This window comes from Vipera ursinii (genome assembly GCF_947247035.1).
Source record: "Vipera ursinii genome assembly, chromosome: Z".
Lineage (NCBI taxonomy): Eukaryota > Metazoa > Chordata > Lepidosauria > Squamata > Viperidae > Vipera > Vipera ursinii.
This window is the reverse complement of record NC_139517.1, coordinates 31,790,553-31,807,439: the sequence shown is the minus strand read 5'-3', so window position 1 is coordinate 31,807,439 and position 16,887 is coordinate 31,790,553. Positions and strand designations below refer to the sequence as shown.

The window sequence follows — 16,887 nt, the reverse complement described above, 5'->3', positions numbered from 1 at the left end:
TCAGAGAGTGCTAACAGCCAAAGAAATATAATCCTTCCTTTCCTCCCCACCCCCAATCCTATCAGAACTATCCTTCCATCCCCCCTGAATCTAGTCTCAACTGTCAGTACCTATCCATCTCCTCACCATCACAACTAATGATAATAATGTTGGATGAGAAATGAAACATTTTCTTCTTCCTTAAGGAAACAACAGCCTTTTGGGGGGGGAAAAACACACCTTTGAGACAAGTATGACCTGGATGACTAAGAACCTTTCCAGACAGATACAGTATTATGTCTTTAAGATTATGAAAGTCAGATGTCAGATTTTCCCCTCATAGTCACTTTAGCATACAGTAGAGCTTGAGCTCATTCTGAGCCCATCTGGACAAGACACTTTGGCTACATTGCCACTGTGGGAGAACGAGCTCAAGAATCTGTGTGGGTGATTTTCTTGTTCCATCCAGTGTCTGGGAAAAAAGACTGAAGGTTGAAGACTGTCTCTGGACCTGCATATCCTCAGTGGACCGTCTCTGCTTTATCAGAAGTTCATTCAACTTTACATTTAGAATACAGTATCTCCCTTAATATCCATATGTCCCCTGAGATGCTTGTGTCACTTTAAAAATGTTTTGAAAGTCTAAAATTCATTCTGTATATTAGTAAGATATCTTTTTCCCCATTTCTTTAGAAGTTGTCAAAATTTGGGGAAAGATTACATTCTTCAAATTGGCTGCGTGTTCCAGTTGTCCTAAAAGTTTATAAAAATGGGAAGAAAAATAAGGAAACAAATTTGAATTTTTGGTACTCCTAGAATAGTGCACTGGCTCAATTCAGAAATTTATACCAAATCAAGGATTGTGGACTTTACAGTTTAGAATTCAAGCTGTTTTTTAATTTAAAACGTAAAGCCATGATTCAACATTCCAGTATGGGCAAAATTCATACAACATGCTAGACTAAAAGACTGACTCAGTGTATTCTTTAAATTCATCCAAATTGTGATTAATAGATTTAAGAGTTTTATCCAAACAAAGTAAATTTGGTTCATTCGGCAATTTTTTCTTAAATTACTATGGGTACTTGTGTTGTCCACATACAACTATTTATTTATCTGCTTTCCATACTTAGTACTATCTTTTCTATAATGCCATGGTTTTAAAATGGCTCTTAAATCACCTTAAAATTGACCTTACAAATTGATTTTTAGCCTGAGTTTCTGATTTTGTGTGCTTGGCAAATAACAAAGTATGATTTGTAAGTAAAGAAATACCATTAAATCATAATTAAGCTTTCTACAATCTCTCACTGGAAAGTTAATTTCATTTAATGGTGGAACTTCTTAGTTGGCAAGTATAAGATTTTATTACGAAGGCGGATTTGTATGATATCTGAATTGAGCCAGGTTTATCCTTAAATGAGGAAATAAATAGCACATCTGTCTATCCGTCTCTCTTCCTCTCTCCTTCCCCTATCCCTTCTGAATATTTTAATTGGTTAAGCCAGAGAAAATATTGAAATAATTAGAAAATCAAATTAAATGCTTTAATCCACCTAAGATGTATATTCCTAATGAACAATCCTGGTGGAATGAGATGGTCAACTGAAGACAAAAATTGTGGCAAGTGGCCATAGAGTTTTAATTCTCATGAACTATTAAGTCATCAGATTCAAATTATTTCCAGTTCAATGGATAAAATGGCTTTACTTTTCATTTTGTGAAAAGTGGCTTAATGTCCTGTAACCTCTCTCTTAATTTGGTATGTACATGTTTTGACATGTAAGTTTGAGCCACAGTAAAGTCCCTATTTCAGATAGACACAAATGCAAATCCTATTTCTATTTTACCAGTGTTTTAACATTTTAACATTTCAGGGATTTTCCTTCTTCCTGTGGCTAGTACACTGAATTTTTTCAGATGAAGTTACACACTCTGTTAAAATAAGTATGACTTAGCATTTATTATGGATTCTGGAAGATGTATAGTTTTCTCCTATCTGTTGTTCTCCTGATGCTTTCAATTTCAGCTTCAGCACTTCCTAACTAGAACTTTGTTGGTTGGGAAATTCTGAGAGTTGAAACCAAACATATTTGGAAGACGCAAGACTGGAGAAACCTACTTTACATGGATTTTAAAGTCAGTGCTATGAAGCAATGAATTGTGAACTGCAGTGTAAAGATAAATAGCATTTAGATTTCCTTCAGTTCAGCCTTTCCCCAATGGTAAATCAACCTGCCCTTGTCTTCTACTGAACAGAAAGTGCAATTACTTCTGTATGATCTCAAGCAAATGGCCTGTAGTTACTATATTTGGGGAGGTTGTGGCCATCTCACTTTAATTGTTGAAAGGCAGCTTTTGATAAAGTAGCAAAAGAAGTCTGCCAGTCTTGGAGAATCTCCGCCTCAAAAGTATTGTCTACTTAGCTGTAATTTGAAAATGCCTCATTCTCTTCCTAATTGCCAGTTTCCATGGCTGCCTCTGTCCACGTAATTATTGCTTCCTCCTCCCCCCAAAATCAGTGGAGAGTAAAAATACAATATATGCACAAGTTTTTTGGGTGCATTACATGTACCTGACTTTTAAACATACTTTTAGGGGAAGCGTGGGGCAGTACATTGGTTACAAAAGAAAGATATACCTCAAGGCTACTTGCCATATAGATTTCACAATCAAAGGATCTTAGAATGTAGCAACTCAGGTCCTTTTTTCCTCCTAGAACGGTCAGAGCTTCTGTCCACTTCAGAAGCTTCTCGCATTACAGTGTTACACTGCTGGGAAAGATTCAAGGCAGCGGACATCATTTGCTATACTTCCTCCAGAGTTTTAATAACATCAGAAATTATCCCTTTTCACATGTCATCCACCTTTAGAAGAACCTCAGCACTTAGTCATACCAAAAAAGAGTAGTAGTAATTATTGTCTTGATACAGAGAATAACAAAAGGCTTACAAATTGCTGCATTAAAAAACTGTGGGCCATTTGTGAAAAGTGCCTTTAATTGCAGGCACTCTTGGAATTGTTTCTGGGTGACCTTTTCTTTAGGGAGCAGGCTTCCCTGTACTTGAATGAATGAAGATATACAGAACATCTTCTCTTGAGTTGGAGCAAATAGTTACTTCATTGATTTTAACTATGAGATTAAAATGAATGACTTATACACCTAGCAGCCCAATCTTATACCTTGGGCATTGAATTCCAAGTACGTACTGGATTGCACTGTAAAGGACTTAATCCCCAGGTTAACATTAGTGCCAGTTTATCTCTGTACAAGACAAGCCAATGTGTCATATAATGCCCAGAAAGGGAATTAATTACCTCCAGAAAGAATTAAAGAAATAGCAAGTATGTATAGAGAAATTGCTGTTTCTTTTTTCGGTTGGAGGAAGAAAAACAGGGGGGCCTAAAAATGAAACCCAAAGTGATCTTTATGAAACCAATTGGTGTGACTAAAATAATACCAAACAACCCCTTAATTTTGAAATACTTATAATTTTTTTCCTGCCACAAAGTTACTGATTTTCTTTAGGAGGCGATACCAAATATAGACATCAGAAGAATGTAATATGGTTACTAATCCCAGTCACTCTTATGCAAACTTTAAAAAGAAAAAAAAATGTAAAATATTTACAATGGGTTTTTAGAATTTATGAAGAGTAGGAACTGCTCACCTGGCAGCCTGAGCAAAGAACAAAGTTTTGTCTCTGCATCAACTTGGGCATCAATTAAACTGTTCCTCTGAGGATAAGTTATTTTCCCCAACAGAGCCTTGAATCCTTGCAACCAGCACTAATATAACAGGGAATTGATTTGAAACAGTCCATCCAGTGAAAAATCTTCTCTTGCATCCTTATCTACCTCAAGGCAGTTTGATCAGTGGACATGGAAAGCTGTTTGCCCCAGAGTGGTCATTATATACCCTGGATAAGCAACAAATTTTATAGTTTTGCCAAATTAATGGAAAAATGAATTCAATGATTTTAATTTCATTCAGTGGCTGCAAAAGCCCTGTTGATTTGAATACGGATATTCTCTTTTACATGGATTCCTGGATTGTTAGGTCTCTTAAAAATGCTAATAAAACAACTTGACATTTAGCAATGATTCAAGGCATGGAAATTGAAAACATTAATTCATTTGATTACAGATATATTGACATAGAGTGCAATCATGTTGCATTCTAATTTTGTAATTTCTTTCTTTAAAAAGGAAATGAGTAACAATATGGGACAAATTATCCCTCTCTTAGCAGAGACAAGACTTTTGTTATATGTCAGGGGTGTCAAACTCAATTTCATTGAGGGCCGAATCAGCACTGCAGTTGCCCTCAGGGGGCCCGGTGGGTATGGCCAGGGTGGGCGTGGCCTACTGGGTGGGCGTGGCTAGAATGCCTATGGCCTACTGGGTGGGCATGGCCAGCTCTACATCGTTCGCGTCAAGGGTGCCTATGGGGGCCTGGGCAGGAGTGGGACAGATCTGGGGGTCTCTGGCAGAAGGAGGGTCTCTGGGCCAGGGCCAAGGCAGTGGGGGCTGTTCCCTCACTGTTTCCAGGATGGCTTCGCGGGCCACATGAAACCACTTTGTGGGCCGCATCCGGCCCCCGGGCCTTGTGTTTGACATGTCTGTTATATGTTGATTCATCGATTGCCAAGGTTTAACAATGTCTTTGTGACTGGGCTGTTTGTGACAATTGGCAAATCCAGGTCCAGTGTATTTCCATATGCCTGTTACCCAAATGACATCTTTGAATTTAAGCTGAAGTGGCTGTATGGATCTTGCTGTTTACACTGAAGTGGCTGCTTTCCTTTTTTAAAAAAAAAACTTGCAAGAATGGGCATGTATAGAAATGTCAGACGTTGCTCTGTGTTTTAAGGGAAAGGAGAAAAAAGAAGAAGAAAAAAAGAAATGAGACAATAATGGAGGGGAAAAGCTACCTCAAGGTATGAAGTTACCTCAACAATTGTTTTGTTTTTTGGGCTTGCTGATATTTTATATAAAAGCTGATAGTCTTGAATATTTTATTTTTTTAATGAAAAGAGAAGTTACGTTTCCTAATTTCTAATGAGCCAGAAGTTATTATGCAGGTTGGAAATGTTACAAGCTCTTTATGGAGAACTGCAGAGACTTCAGATGTAGCGGAAAAGACGGCAGATTTCTCCCACTCTCAAATTTGCAGTTTAATTTTACTTATATCTAAAATTCAAATGATAAATTCTGTCCACTCAAAAATTTGGCAAAATTAAAATCTGTATATTTCAATGTCAGTGTCCAGGTTGTTAGCATTTGTGTGAAAAGAAGCAGCTGTCTAAAAGACAAAGTAATATGGCAATCTTGAGGGTGTAAATCAGCTAATTCTACCTAAGTATATTTAATTTTGAAATTAGGGTGAGTTTCTTTGATTAGCATAGTTGACATCATTCTGTGGCAGTTGGAATGCAGACTTGTGATTTTCTCTTTGGCTGATTATCTGGTTTATTAAAGCTGGGGTTTCTTTCGCATATTTTTCATCACCTGGGATTGCTCAAGTGCTATTTGCTCAGAATATGGCATTATGAGAACAAAAAGTAGACAAATCTCATGAAAATGTTTTGTCCTTTGGATCTCCATGCAGAGAGATATTAGCATATCAAGTATTATTGAACTACAGTACATTTATACAAGGAAATTTGTGATAGGATCACTAGAAACATATGGGACATGATTTTTGCATATATTTTGCGTGTTGAAACTAAATGTGGAAAACCACAAATGAGGTTTTTTAATGAAAATTTACAAAAATATTTCAATTAGAAATTACTCGGTTGAGATACATTCTTGTGTTTGCATTCACTTGACCGTCTTTTCCGCTATATCACTGTGAAATATTCTACAAAAATTACCTCAGTTTTACTGAGGAGAAGCAGACCATTATTTTTTTTAGAAAAAGAAAAGAAATGGGAGCCAAACTTTCTTGTGGCTTTTTGTACATTTTTCTTGAGGAGAAACTGCAACTCTAATTGCCACTCTTTGAAAAGTATGGAGCTGGGCAGGTTTAAACATTGAATTTGATTTATATTCCATTGCACTTCGAACAAGATAATCCTCTAAATGTAATTTTAAAAAACTGGTTGTAAATGGATTCACAAATGATTGTCTTAAAATTATTCTGACCCATAAGCTCTCCAGCAAAATGCAAACTGGGTTCTTGAGAGATCAGGTATATTGTTCTTTTTTAAAAATAAGTTGCTATCTTTTTCCTGTAGAACAGGGGTGTCAAAACTGCTGGCTCGCGGGCCGGAGGACGCGTCATGCGGAAGCTGCGCTCACCCCATTGCCGGCAATGGCAAAACTGTCCCGACACATTGTGCAACGTCACATGATGTCGTGAGTTTTACATTTCTGCTGTAGAGATTGGAGTTTGGGATGAGTTGAAAACCCCAATGCCTCTGCCCTTGCTTTTCTAGCTGGAAAACATTGGTGTTCCTATGGAAACTTTGCTCACCCTTCATAAATAAGGACAGTAGCAAAATACTGTCTATTTGGACAATATGGGCTATACTGTAATGAACTATAAGTTAAGAAGAGTGGGGAAAAAGAATACTACCTCTAATGCTCTTGTCCCCACAGGAAAAGATGTAGGGCAAAATGTAGATTTCCTTTCTTGAAGATCTCTGACTTCTCTTGCTTTTAATACAGACTTGCATAGATCAGGGTTTTTAAAATTATTATAATTCAGACATCAGCCATAGCAAATAAGTTGGTTTCCCCCCCCCCAAGCAATTTTTGGTATTCGTTGAAAGGAATGAGGTGGGTGGGAAAACATTCTCCCTTCTCTCTTCTAGAGCTCTTAGCATCTAAATGTTGCTGTGTTTTCTTTGTTAAAATTCCAGCTATATGAAGTGTTTGGAGTGAAGACATCTTGCATTATCCAAATGAGCATAACAGTATTCAAAGGGTAGGCAGTTTTAACAGCCTGGCTTTAGGGTTCAAGCTGTAGGCATTACATGAATCCTATTAACATCCAAGAGGATTTCAGTTGCCTTGAATAGGAGGCCTTTGTACTATTGAGGGTGCATCTGTTCTTATTCATCTATTAAATGGAAATGATGCAGTGGTTGTGTTTGAAACAAAGGTTGGCTTTCCCATATGATTATTTTTAAAAAATATGCACAATCATTGAAATTTGATCCTGCCCAACTGTGATAGTGGTTTGGCCCCTTTGCCATCGAATTGTAAGTTTTGCAGACATTTCTCATTTTGAATTGGATCTTTGAACTCTTGTATTAATGCCATATAACTATCAAATTCTACCAGATGTAGAAGCTCTCAAGGCTTCAGATGAGGTTAGGAACACAGGGTTCGGCTGTTATCAGCACTTATAGCTTCTCCCTCAGCACCTCAATTTGCTGCTGTTTGCTGCCATTGCTTCCACATTTTTAGGTCCAAAAAGATCAGGTATATAGTAACTGAGACAAATGTTAGCCTTAAACTCCCCCACTCTCTTTCAGTTTACAATGTGTATATGTCCATGTTGGTGAGGGATGATGATGATCAAGAAGTATGTAGATGGACATACATACTTACAGCTTTATATGAGCCATGGTGGTGCAGTGGTTAGAATGCAGTACTTGCAGGCTACTTCTGCTGTCTGCCAACTGCCAACAGTTCGAGTCTCACCGGCTCAAGGTTGACTCAGCCTTCCATCCTTCTGAGGTTGGTAAAATGAGGTCCCAGATTGTTGGGGGCAAAATGCTGATTCTGTAAACTGCTTAGAGAGGGCTGTAAAGCACTGTGAAGTGGTGTATAAGTTTAAGTGCTATTGCTATATCAGTGATAAGGCCCCCCCCAAAAGACTTATCAGATAACATACAAAAAAACAACAACCAAGGATATCTTTTTAAATTTTAATGTTAAAGAATCTGATGATTTGGAAGACAGCCTTCTCCTCTAACATAGTCTGAAAGTGGCTCAGAGAAAATCTGTGTCAAGTCATCTTTTTGTAAAAGATTACTTGACAAGCCAATAAAATTGAATCCTTAAAAACAGAGAAAACAAATATTAATTACATCAGTACCTCAGATATCTCTGTGATCTTAATCTGAATAGTTGGAGGGTTTCAACTTATCCATCAGAAAAGTTTAGAAAGACAACATTGTGAGTTGGGTTTAATTGGACTTAATGTTCTGATCATCTGTAGCGGATATGTTGGATTAATGTCCATAATCCCTCAGGCAACATATCTGTTGGCTGGGGATTGTAGAGATCGAAATTCTACACATCTGGGGAGCAACTGATTAAGAAAGTTATTTCACGGCATTACTGTGTACCTAATATCCCATCATAGATCACGTTGTTGGGTTGTGTCTTGGTCTAGGGCTACTCCATCCTAACCTCCTGTCTGGAAGCATTAAATCATTTTAGCCACTAAGAAGTTAGCATATGGCAATGTGGAAAAGACCTTTCAAAAATCACTTTTGAGTTGCAACGAACTAATAAGGACTCTCTACCCAGGATTTCACGTAATTGATTTTCTTTCCTCAAAAGGCTTACTATAATTGAAGGTGAAAGGAGGAGTGAGACAGTGGAAAGGCAGAAAGTCTCAGGAGGATAAGCTTCAAGGGGTTGTGTGAGGGCAGGTAAGAGAGCTGTATGACACAAATGACCTAATATTATTGGACCTTCTATGCTAATGTATGCATGTTTTAAGAACATGTGTTTACAAAGGCTGTCTCAGGAGGCTTAGAAATTTTAAAATTTCTAAACTTGGAATGTTATATATAACAAGAATAATCATATTTGGAACTGTGTTTTGATTGCACTTCACTTCAGTTGACTTGGAACCAAATTCAGAATATATTTTAATAGGTGCAGTGTTTTTGGAATCCAAGATTCAACATATGTGAATGAATGTTAAATTATGCCTTCTGAAAAATTTTCAAGTTATTCCAGAGTTAGACTTTCCAAAGAGACTAACAAAAATCTTCACATTAGTTGCTTTAAAATTAAAACTAAAATCTTTGGAACTATATCCAAAGCAACAAAATAGAAACTGGATCAATCTTTTTGGAGGAAGATACATCTAAACTGATATGGGAAATGACATGAGATTTTTTTTTTAAAAAAAGATGTATAATGAAATGTAAAAAACTCAGTTGCAATTTTTAGTTCTTCAGTGATGCTCAAGGAAGAATATAATGATAGTTTGTGAGGTGGGTAAGGACTTCACTTTGCTGCATGGTCTGACCATTTTACTTCTGCCTTTAGGGATGCTATTGATATCTTTTGAATTGTTGACAGTAGCTCCATGGTTTTGGACACGGTTCTATCTGTCTCATTCAGTTTCTTAGAATATTAATTTTACATTTCCTCCAATTGTGTTGGACTCAGTTGAGTGTTCATATTGTTATATGCAGTTAGCAGCAAGCACTGTCTCTATTTTATTTGCAAGGTTCCTATGTTGCTCAGGTTTTTTTCCCCTTGAAGTATCATCTGAAATTTCAAGGTCTACAGATAATACTCAGATTTAAAATTTAAAATTCTCCCCAATTTCCTTAGTACACAATGCTAGACAACTTTTTGCCATTATATACACAAAGATAGCCACTCCCCCAATATCAATTTACTTCAATAAGAATTTCAGAAGAAATCAGTTAATTGCTGACTGCCATACACAAACAGAGAAGTATAATAGTAATAAACAGGAGAATAAAAAGTTTTATTTTCATCAATGATAGAAATGGGCAGAGAGCTGTAAAACGGAGAGAATTAGATTTACAATTGGATGAATCTATAGGTTTTCTAAAGAAATTCTGCAAAATTTCTTGTAAAGTTCTGTGATCATTGCATGTGATACTGAAAATATTATTTTCAGAGGAATACTTTTCTGTGCAAGACTTCTTGTAATTTATGAGAGCTACAAAAAGATCTAATCCAGTAGTGCTTATGCTGGCTATGGGCCTCATTAATAATTCTGATGCTTTTGTATCATCTTGCCAGTCTTACTTAGGGAGACCCTCAATAAGGTTTTGCTGCCCCAACCTGGAGATAACAAGCAAGTACTCCTGATTTGCAAGAGCAAATCTCAGAGCAGCCAAAAACATTAGATTTACATTTTGAGTAAGGTGACATTTGAAAGAGACTTAGGAACAGTGCTGGTGCATCTTTTCCACCAAGGCACAAATCCTGTAGACACCAAAAGAATTGTATGTGAAGGCATATTGGAGTTTACTAAGATAGTTTCCAAACAAGATGATCCATAAAAGCAAAACATTTCTATCTGTATATCTGATGAATCCAGGAATTGTTTCATGGCTGCTGCACTTCTGAATTAGCATGGCTGTGAGGTAAGTAGAAGGAGAAGTCATGCTGAATGTAGCCAAGGGATGGCTGTCAATCATTTTTGCTGAACTTCATGTTATGCTTCATGCTAGCTTGTTGTACAAGCTATGCTATTTTATTTCTTAGATAATACTAAGCCATAAATCAGTTAACAACTATAATGCCTGGTTTCACACATCATAATATATCAAATTGAAACAAGTAACATTATGTCTTAGTAGTGCAATGCGCAGACACAGCCAAAGTATGTGTTTGAACCATATACAAAGCTAGTAATTTATGATGCCTGGCCTATGAAGTAGTTACATTTGCAGGCTGTAAATTGCTATCTTTTTGCACAGCTTTCTAAAAACCAACTAACTCTCTAAAAGTACCTATTCCCACATTTAATTTAACATCAATGTGAATCCTGATGCTTTATTATAGGATCTTGTTTTTAAACTTTGACTTTTTCAAAGATAAAATACCTCTCCAACTTGATGGTTGGTATACAGGCACAACAGGGCAACCTCTTTAGGTGTTGTGTTTTTGTTTGTTTAAAGCCTTTTCCTTTGGAGACAGTGGGGGTTGGCTTTCCTGCAAAAGTTTGTGTGCTTAGCAATTTTCCCCGTTCCTGTGGTGACATTTATAATATGGAGTGGCTGTGATTGTTCAGCTAAGCAGTTGCTAAAGGGAGTATGTTGGATGGAGAAGGTACTGACTCCCTAACTGAAGCAGGCTTTTCTGATGGTTCAATTTAAAAGGAAAGGAAAAGAAAAATAAGGACATTCTTCCCATGAAATTAAATAAATTTCAGCTCAATTTATTTTGAGCTTTTAATGAAATTTCTGATTGATATTATCAGTAAACATTAGATTTCCTTCTAAGAAGAAGGAAGAAGAAGGGGGAAAACGTGTCTCTACATAAACCTCAAAAGACTATAGGCATTTATTAAAGAAAAATCTGTTTTCCTTTAGCTGTTATTTGCCTTCCAAGGGTAATGTAATGGGCAAATACTGCAAGATGTGTGTTTTGGATATTGATTTCCCAAAGGAAGTATAATTAAAATCTCTGATATCTATACAAATTTAATCCTTGTAGCATGAACCAGGGAGTTAGATCCAGACTTAGTAAGTCCATTGAAATTGTTAGGATTTAAGTTAGATTCAGTGTAACTACCACTGATTTAATATTTCTGCTTTATGCATAGCAGCTCAGGCTATTTGGACCCAGCTTGGAATCAACTCAGATTCTAATTTTTACTTGAAAAGGTGAGCATAAAGAAGAATTCTACCATATGTAGAAGTTCACTTCTGCTTTTTAACATACTGCCTGTTACATATTATTTCAGCAATAGGAATTCAAGCCATGTCCTTCACTCTCTTATTAATCACAGCCATTCCATGCATTACATGTTAATCGTGAGCCAGAGATTATATCTCCTGGTTTAGTTCAGGTTGGGTGCCACTAAATCATAAGTCAGTCCTCCCAACCTCTCATTGGTACCCTGTTAAGTGCCTGTTGAGCTGCACGTCATGTCAGCCAAAGGGCATGATGACCATATATACATACATATGATATGAATATAACCAATTCATGTTTGTTTTATCTACCTCTTAGCACCTATAGATTTAAATAAATAATTAGGTAGTGATGATACAACATACTATGTAGTCTAGGGAGAAAAATCCCCCCTCCCCCAAATAATCGTTCTGCTTAAAGTGTGTTTTTTTTTTTAAAAAAAAATAGAACTAAGGGCTCTCTTTGCATTCTAAAGCAGTCTTGATAAGATACAGAGAGCTATGGAATTATGGGCAAGAGGTCTGGTTTCTACATTGCTGGTAAGGAGATAGTGTCCTGGCCATATGTCTAATAAAGCCAACACTCTCCAGTGCAGCTTAGTCAGCTCAGTAGGTACCTGCATTGGGGTTCCTGCCTTGAAATCAATGGGACGAGTTATTTGCCCTAATCCAGTGAGCAATGAAAGCAGCCAAAAGCTGTCCAAGCATGGCTGATGCATGTGGAGCTTGCAACAAAACAATAGTTGTCTTACAATCAAGCAGGACTGCTGTGTACATGCCTGGTATTGTGGACTGTTGATCTGTGAAAACCTGATCTGCAGATAGATTTTGTGTTTATTGGATCTGGAATCCTGATTCCAAAGCCTTAGCATTTCCAGTCTATTGAACTGATTTGAAGACAAAAACAAATAGAGACTGGAAAGCAGTTTGCTTAGTGAGAGCACTGCCAAAAACAACTCGTGCCTACAGGCTAATGACACAAACCTAGGAAGAATTGCTTGGGTTCCACTGATGCTGCATTACCACCGTTACAGATAATCAACCTTGATTTTTGAAGTGTTGTTAAGTTTGTAAGAACCCCAACACCTCAGTCATTCTTTCCCTCCTTTAATGACTTCATATACACACACAAACATTTCTTCCTTCTTTTTCCTAATCATACCAGAACTCATGTGTACCATTTTCCAACGTTCTTAGCATAAGTGCTGACCAGCTTACACAACCATCAGTGTTTAATTGAAATTGTGCCTTAGACACACAAGTGCGTAACTTGTAACTCTTTTATACCCTCCTTCTATAATGCTGAACAACCTTGTTGCATTTTTTTTAAAAAGTAGTTTTATTGGCAGTTTATCAAATTAATGAACACAGTAGAAGGAATCATAAGGGCTGTTTTATTAAATGAGTGACCAAGGCTACTATTAATCTAAGCTAACATTTTGTTTCAACTGACAAACTAGTAGCTGATAGCAAATTGTGTCAGTAATTTGCCAATCCTTATTGCTCGCTGTCATCATCTGGTTCACTGCCTCAGAAGCTGGAGGTTCAATAGAGTTTCCTTGATGGATGGTTGTTCCCATGAATTTCTGTAATCTTTTAAAACATATTTGTGGCTAATGAGGAAAAAAACATCTTTCATTGATGTAAAACTATTTTGTTACTCTGTCAGTGTTTCTCAACTTCAGTTACTTTAAGAAGCATGAACTTTTAACTCCCAAAATTTCCCAGCCCCGTAGCATCTTAAAGTGGCTGAGATTGAGAAACACTACTTTTGGTTCTGATTTTCTATTAGAATAATCTATTGCTACAAATGTATTAGACAAATCACCTTTATGTAAAAACAAACAACTTGTGTGAATTTGGAAAGGAAATTTTACTCCATGTAATGATTTTGTGAAATGTGTCAGACCTTATGTTCTAAGCCAACTGAAACCGTTATGATTTCATGCCTGAAAATTGTACTCTTGAGTAATTGTTTTTCTCTTTTTGGTCCACGCTATTTTTTTTTTTTAAAAAAACTTTCTCCTCTTGATTTTCCTTTTTTTTTTATCTCTGTTCCTTGACCCCTTGTCTTTTGCATGAGGCAGGTTAGTTGGCTCAGATTCAAAGTTGTGATTACTGATGGATACTGGCTCCATTTTTCTTCCAGCTTGTTTACTGCCACAAACTGCTTTACTCCACTGTTTCATTTTTTTAAAATAAAAAGGAGGAAAAAATCCATTTGCTCTCTGTTTTCCATGTGTAATTATTTCCACATTTTATTTAGGTAATTAAGTATTATTAAAATCCATATTGTGAGTGGGTGGTGTAGCGAAAATGAAAGTAAGAGAAGAATGGCTTGCTGAAGACACCATGAAGATGATTGAAAAGGAAATTCAGAACAGAGATCCCTTGATTTGCAATTTTGGCTCTTCAGTCTTACCAACCCTCAGATTTGTTTCTCAAAAGCTACAAAATTTCCAGAATCCAAATCCATCCTATACTTTTTAGGTGGGTAGTTAGGTAAGATTAAACCTTCTCTGTAACAACAACAAAAACAAAACCCAAAGTTTATACCAAATCTCCACAATTCACGTAAAAATTACAGTTCACACACACACTCCTTTCCCAACGCAGTTGAACTCGTGAATCAGGAAAGAATGCAAAGAACATACAGATAGAAGGATTATAGATTCATAATGTTTACAATGGAGCAACATAGTACAGAGCAATGAGGACAGTACAGGTAGTCCTCGACTTACGACCACAACTGAGTCCAAAATTTCCATTGCTAAGCAAGATAATTGTTAAGTGAGTTTTGTGTCATTTTATGACCTTTTTTGCATAGTTAAGGGAATCACTGTAGTTAGTAATACAATAGTTAACTGAATCTGGCTTCCCCATTGACTTTGATTGTCAAAAAGTTGCAAAAGGTAATCACATTACCCTGGATACTGCAGCCATCAGAAATACACGCCAGTTGCCAAGTGTCCATATTTTGATCACAGGGCCATGGGGATGCTACAGTGGTCATGTGAAAAACAGTCTTTTTTTAGTATCATTGTAATTTTGGTCACTAAACAAATAATTGTAAACAGGGCTATTTGTAGTTTGAAGGCAGCTTTTTTTTATAAAAAAAAAAGAAACAAAATCCTTGGTTCTTCTGATCCTGATTTGTTTTCTTAATTATTGGGGCTCCTAGTGGCCCTACTGCCTTCCTTTTCCAAATTGGTTTCCCTCAATGGTGTTGCATTTTTCACATAATCCATAACTAACCTGTCATTCATAAAGCATAGGATTCTGACACCAACACAGTAGGAGGTTGCCAGGTCAGAAGATACTACTATAAATATGATGAGAATTAACATTTGGTGCTCTGGAGGTCAGCAGTCTGGAAAAACCTGGTCTTTGAGTTCATATCTCAAACTCAATGTTATATGTATATTTGCAAATAGAAATAAGTATGCATATATCACTGGGGGAATGAAGAATTTCTGCATGTTGCTACTTAAGACTCCTAGTGCTTATTGCAGATACATTTGCAGAATTTGGGATGGTGGGTATTTAGCTTAAAGTTGGATAAGAGCCTGCTTTATTTTATTTTATTTTTAATTTTAAAAGAATTTTTAAAAAATTAAAAATGCAGTTCTCTTGAAAATAAAGATTAATGAGGCAAGAACATTCTGTACATTTGTGGGTGGGGCCAAGAAATTCAATTATTGGGAATAATTTTCTTGGTGTATGCTTATAAATGGAAGGTAATTTGGACCCATCATTTATCACATATTTCCATGATTTATTCCTTTTTACAAGAGCTGAGATGTATTGGGGGGAAAAGATTATATAAGGACAATCTTCTAAAGATCATTATTAAAAAATGTTTCTGAAAGTTAGCTTTATAGAAAATTTCAAGAAAAGAAATCAGATTTGAGGGAATAATAGCTACCAGAATTTGATGGAACAAGTTATAGAGGATGGAGAATTGCACAGTTAACTCCTTATATAGGGATGAGTAAGCAAATCCTTATGAAAATTTTCTTCACCCAGGAATAAGCCATTCAGGTTACTGGCTACTGCTAAACTACAACTCACAGAATTCTTAAATATGACCCATAATGAAGGACATCCAGAATGGAGCAGGTTATTCGTTACCATCCTAGAGCAACCTAGGATAATGAAGATTAAAGTCCAGGACTGACTTTGCAAAAGTAAAATGACATGCAAAAAGCAAATTACACTGAGAAAGACATTTAACGGCAGTAGGATTGTGCCATTCATTATTTGTAAATTAAGTATTCAGAAGTACTTCACATGCATTATCTAGTTATATTCTACTTCAGCCCTAAAAGGTAAGTCAGTCTGATTATTTTTCATGCTGTAGACCAGTGTTTCTTCAACTTTTTCTTTCAAGATTCCATCACACATTTAAAAATTATGGGGGACTTCAAAAGATCTTTTGTTTATAGGGGTTACATTAACATTAATTAATATTAATATTTATTGTATTAAAAATAAAATTGATGTATTTGCTGCTACTGCACGTGATTCTGAGAGAGTCAAAGTTTGCCAGCCTATGTTGAGATATATATATTAAAAATTCCATGAAGCAATAATAAGATGCAGTAGTGGCAGCAAATACATCAGTTTGGTAGGCACCTTCAGTCCTTGGACCAGACATGTCAAACACAAGGCCCGGGGGCCAGATCTGGCCCATGAAGTGGTTTCATGCGGCCCATGAAGCCATCCTGGAAACAGTGAGGGAACGGCCCCCACTGCCTTGGCCCTGGCCCAGAGACCCTCCTCCTGCCAGAGACCCTCAGATCTGTCCCACTCCTGCCCAGACCCCCATAGGCACCTTTGATGCGAACGATGTAGAGCTGGCCACGCCCACCCAGTACGCCATACGCACTCTAGCCATGCCCACCCAGGCCACACCCACCCGGCCCCCTGAGGGCAACCGCAATGCTGATGCGGCCCTCAATGAAATTGAGTTTGACACCCCTGCCTTGGACCATATTTTAAGAAACAATGTAGACAGAAAAGGCAATTTCTCCAAGGCATCTAAAACATTTATGAATGACGAAATTGAAACAAGACTGCTCATAGCTCTGTTTTTAGCAACTATAATATATCAGCCCACTTCCAATGAATTTGACACATTGACAAGCTTTTACCATACAATTTGAACATCTTTTAGGTTGCAACAAGACTTGTTTAGGATAAGAGTTTGGTGCTTTTTGAAGGATGCATATGACACATTCTTACAGGGGGACTGGCAAAAATAAACCCAAAAAAATCAAATGAAGGAGAAACCACAGAGCAAAAGATGGAA

General features: G+C 36.8%; 1 protein-coding gene across 1 annotated transcript in view; it reads left to right on the top strand.

Annotated features, from left to right (window-relative positions):
- IGF2BP1 (insulin like growth factor 2 mRNA binding protein 1) overlaps positions 1 to 13,943 on the top strand; it is a gene marked incomplete at both ends in the record, with an annotated part of 80,665 nt that extends 66,722 nt beyond the window's left edge. Inside the window, 2 exons of the mRNA XM_083377322.1 lie at positions 4,853 to 4,919; positions 8,333 to 13,943. Of these exons, the coding sequence (XP_083233448.1) occupies positions 4,853 to 4,888 (36 nt within the window). The remainder of the gene's footprint in view (positions 1 to 4,852; positions 4,920 to 8,332) is intronic.
- Positions 13,944 to 16,887: the final 2,944 nt, after the last annotated feature.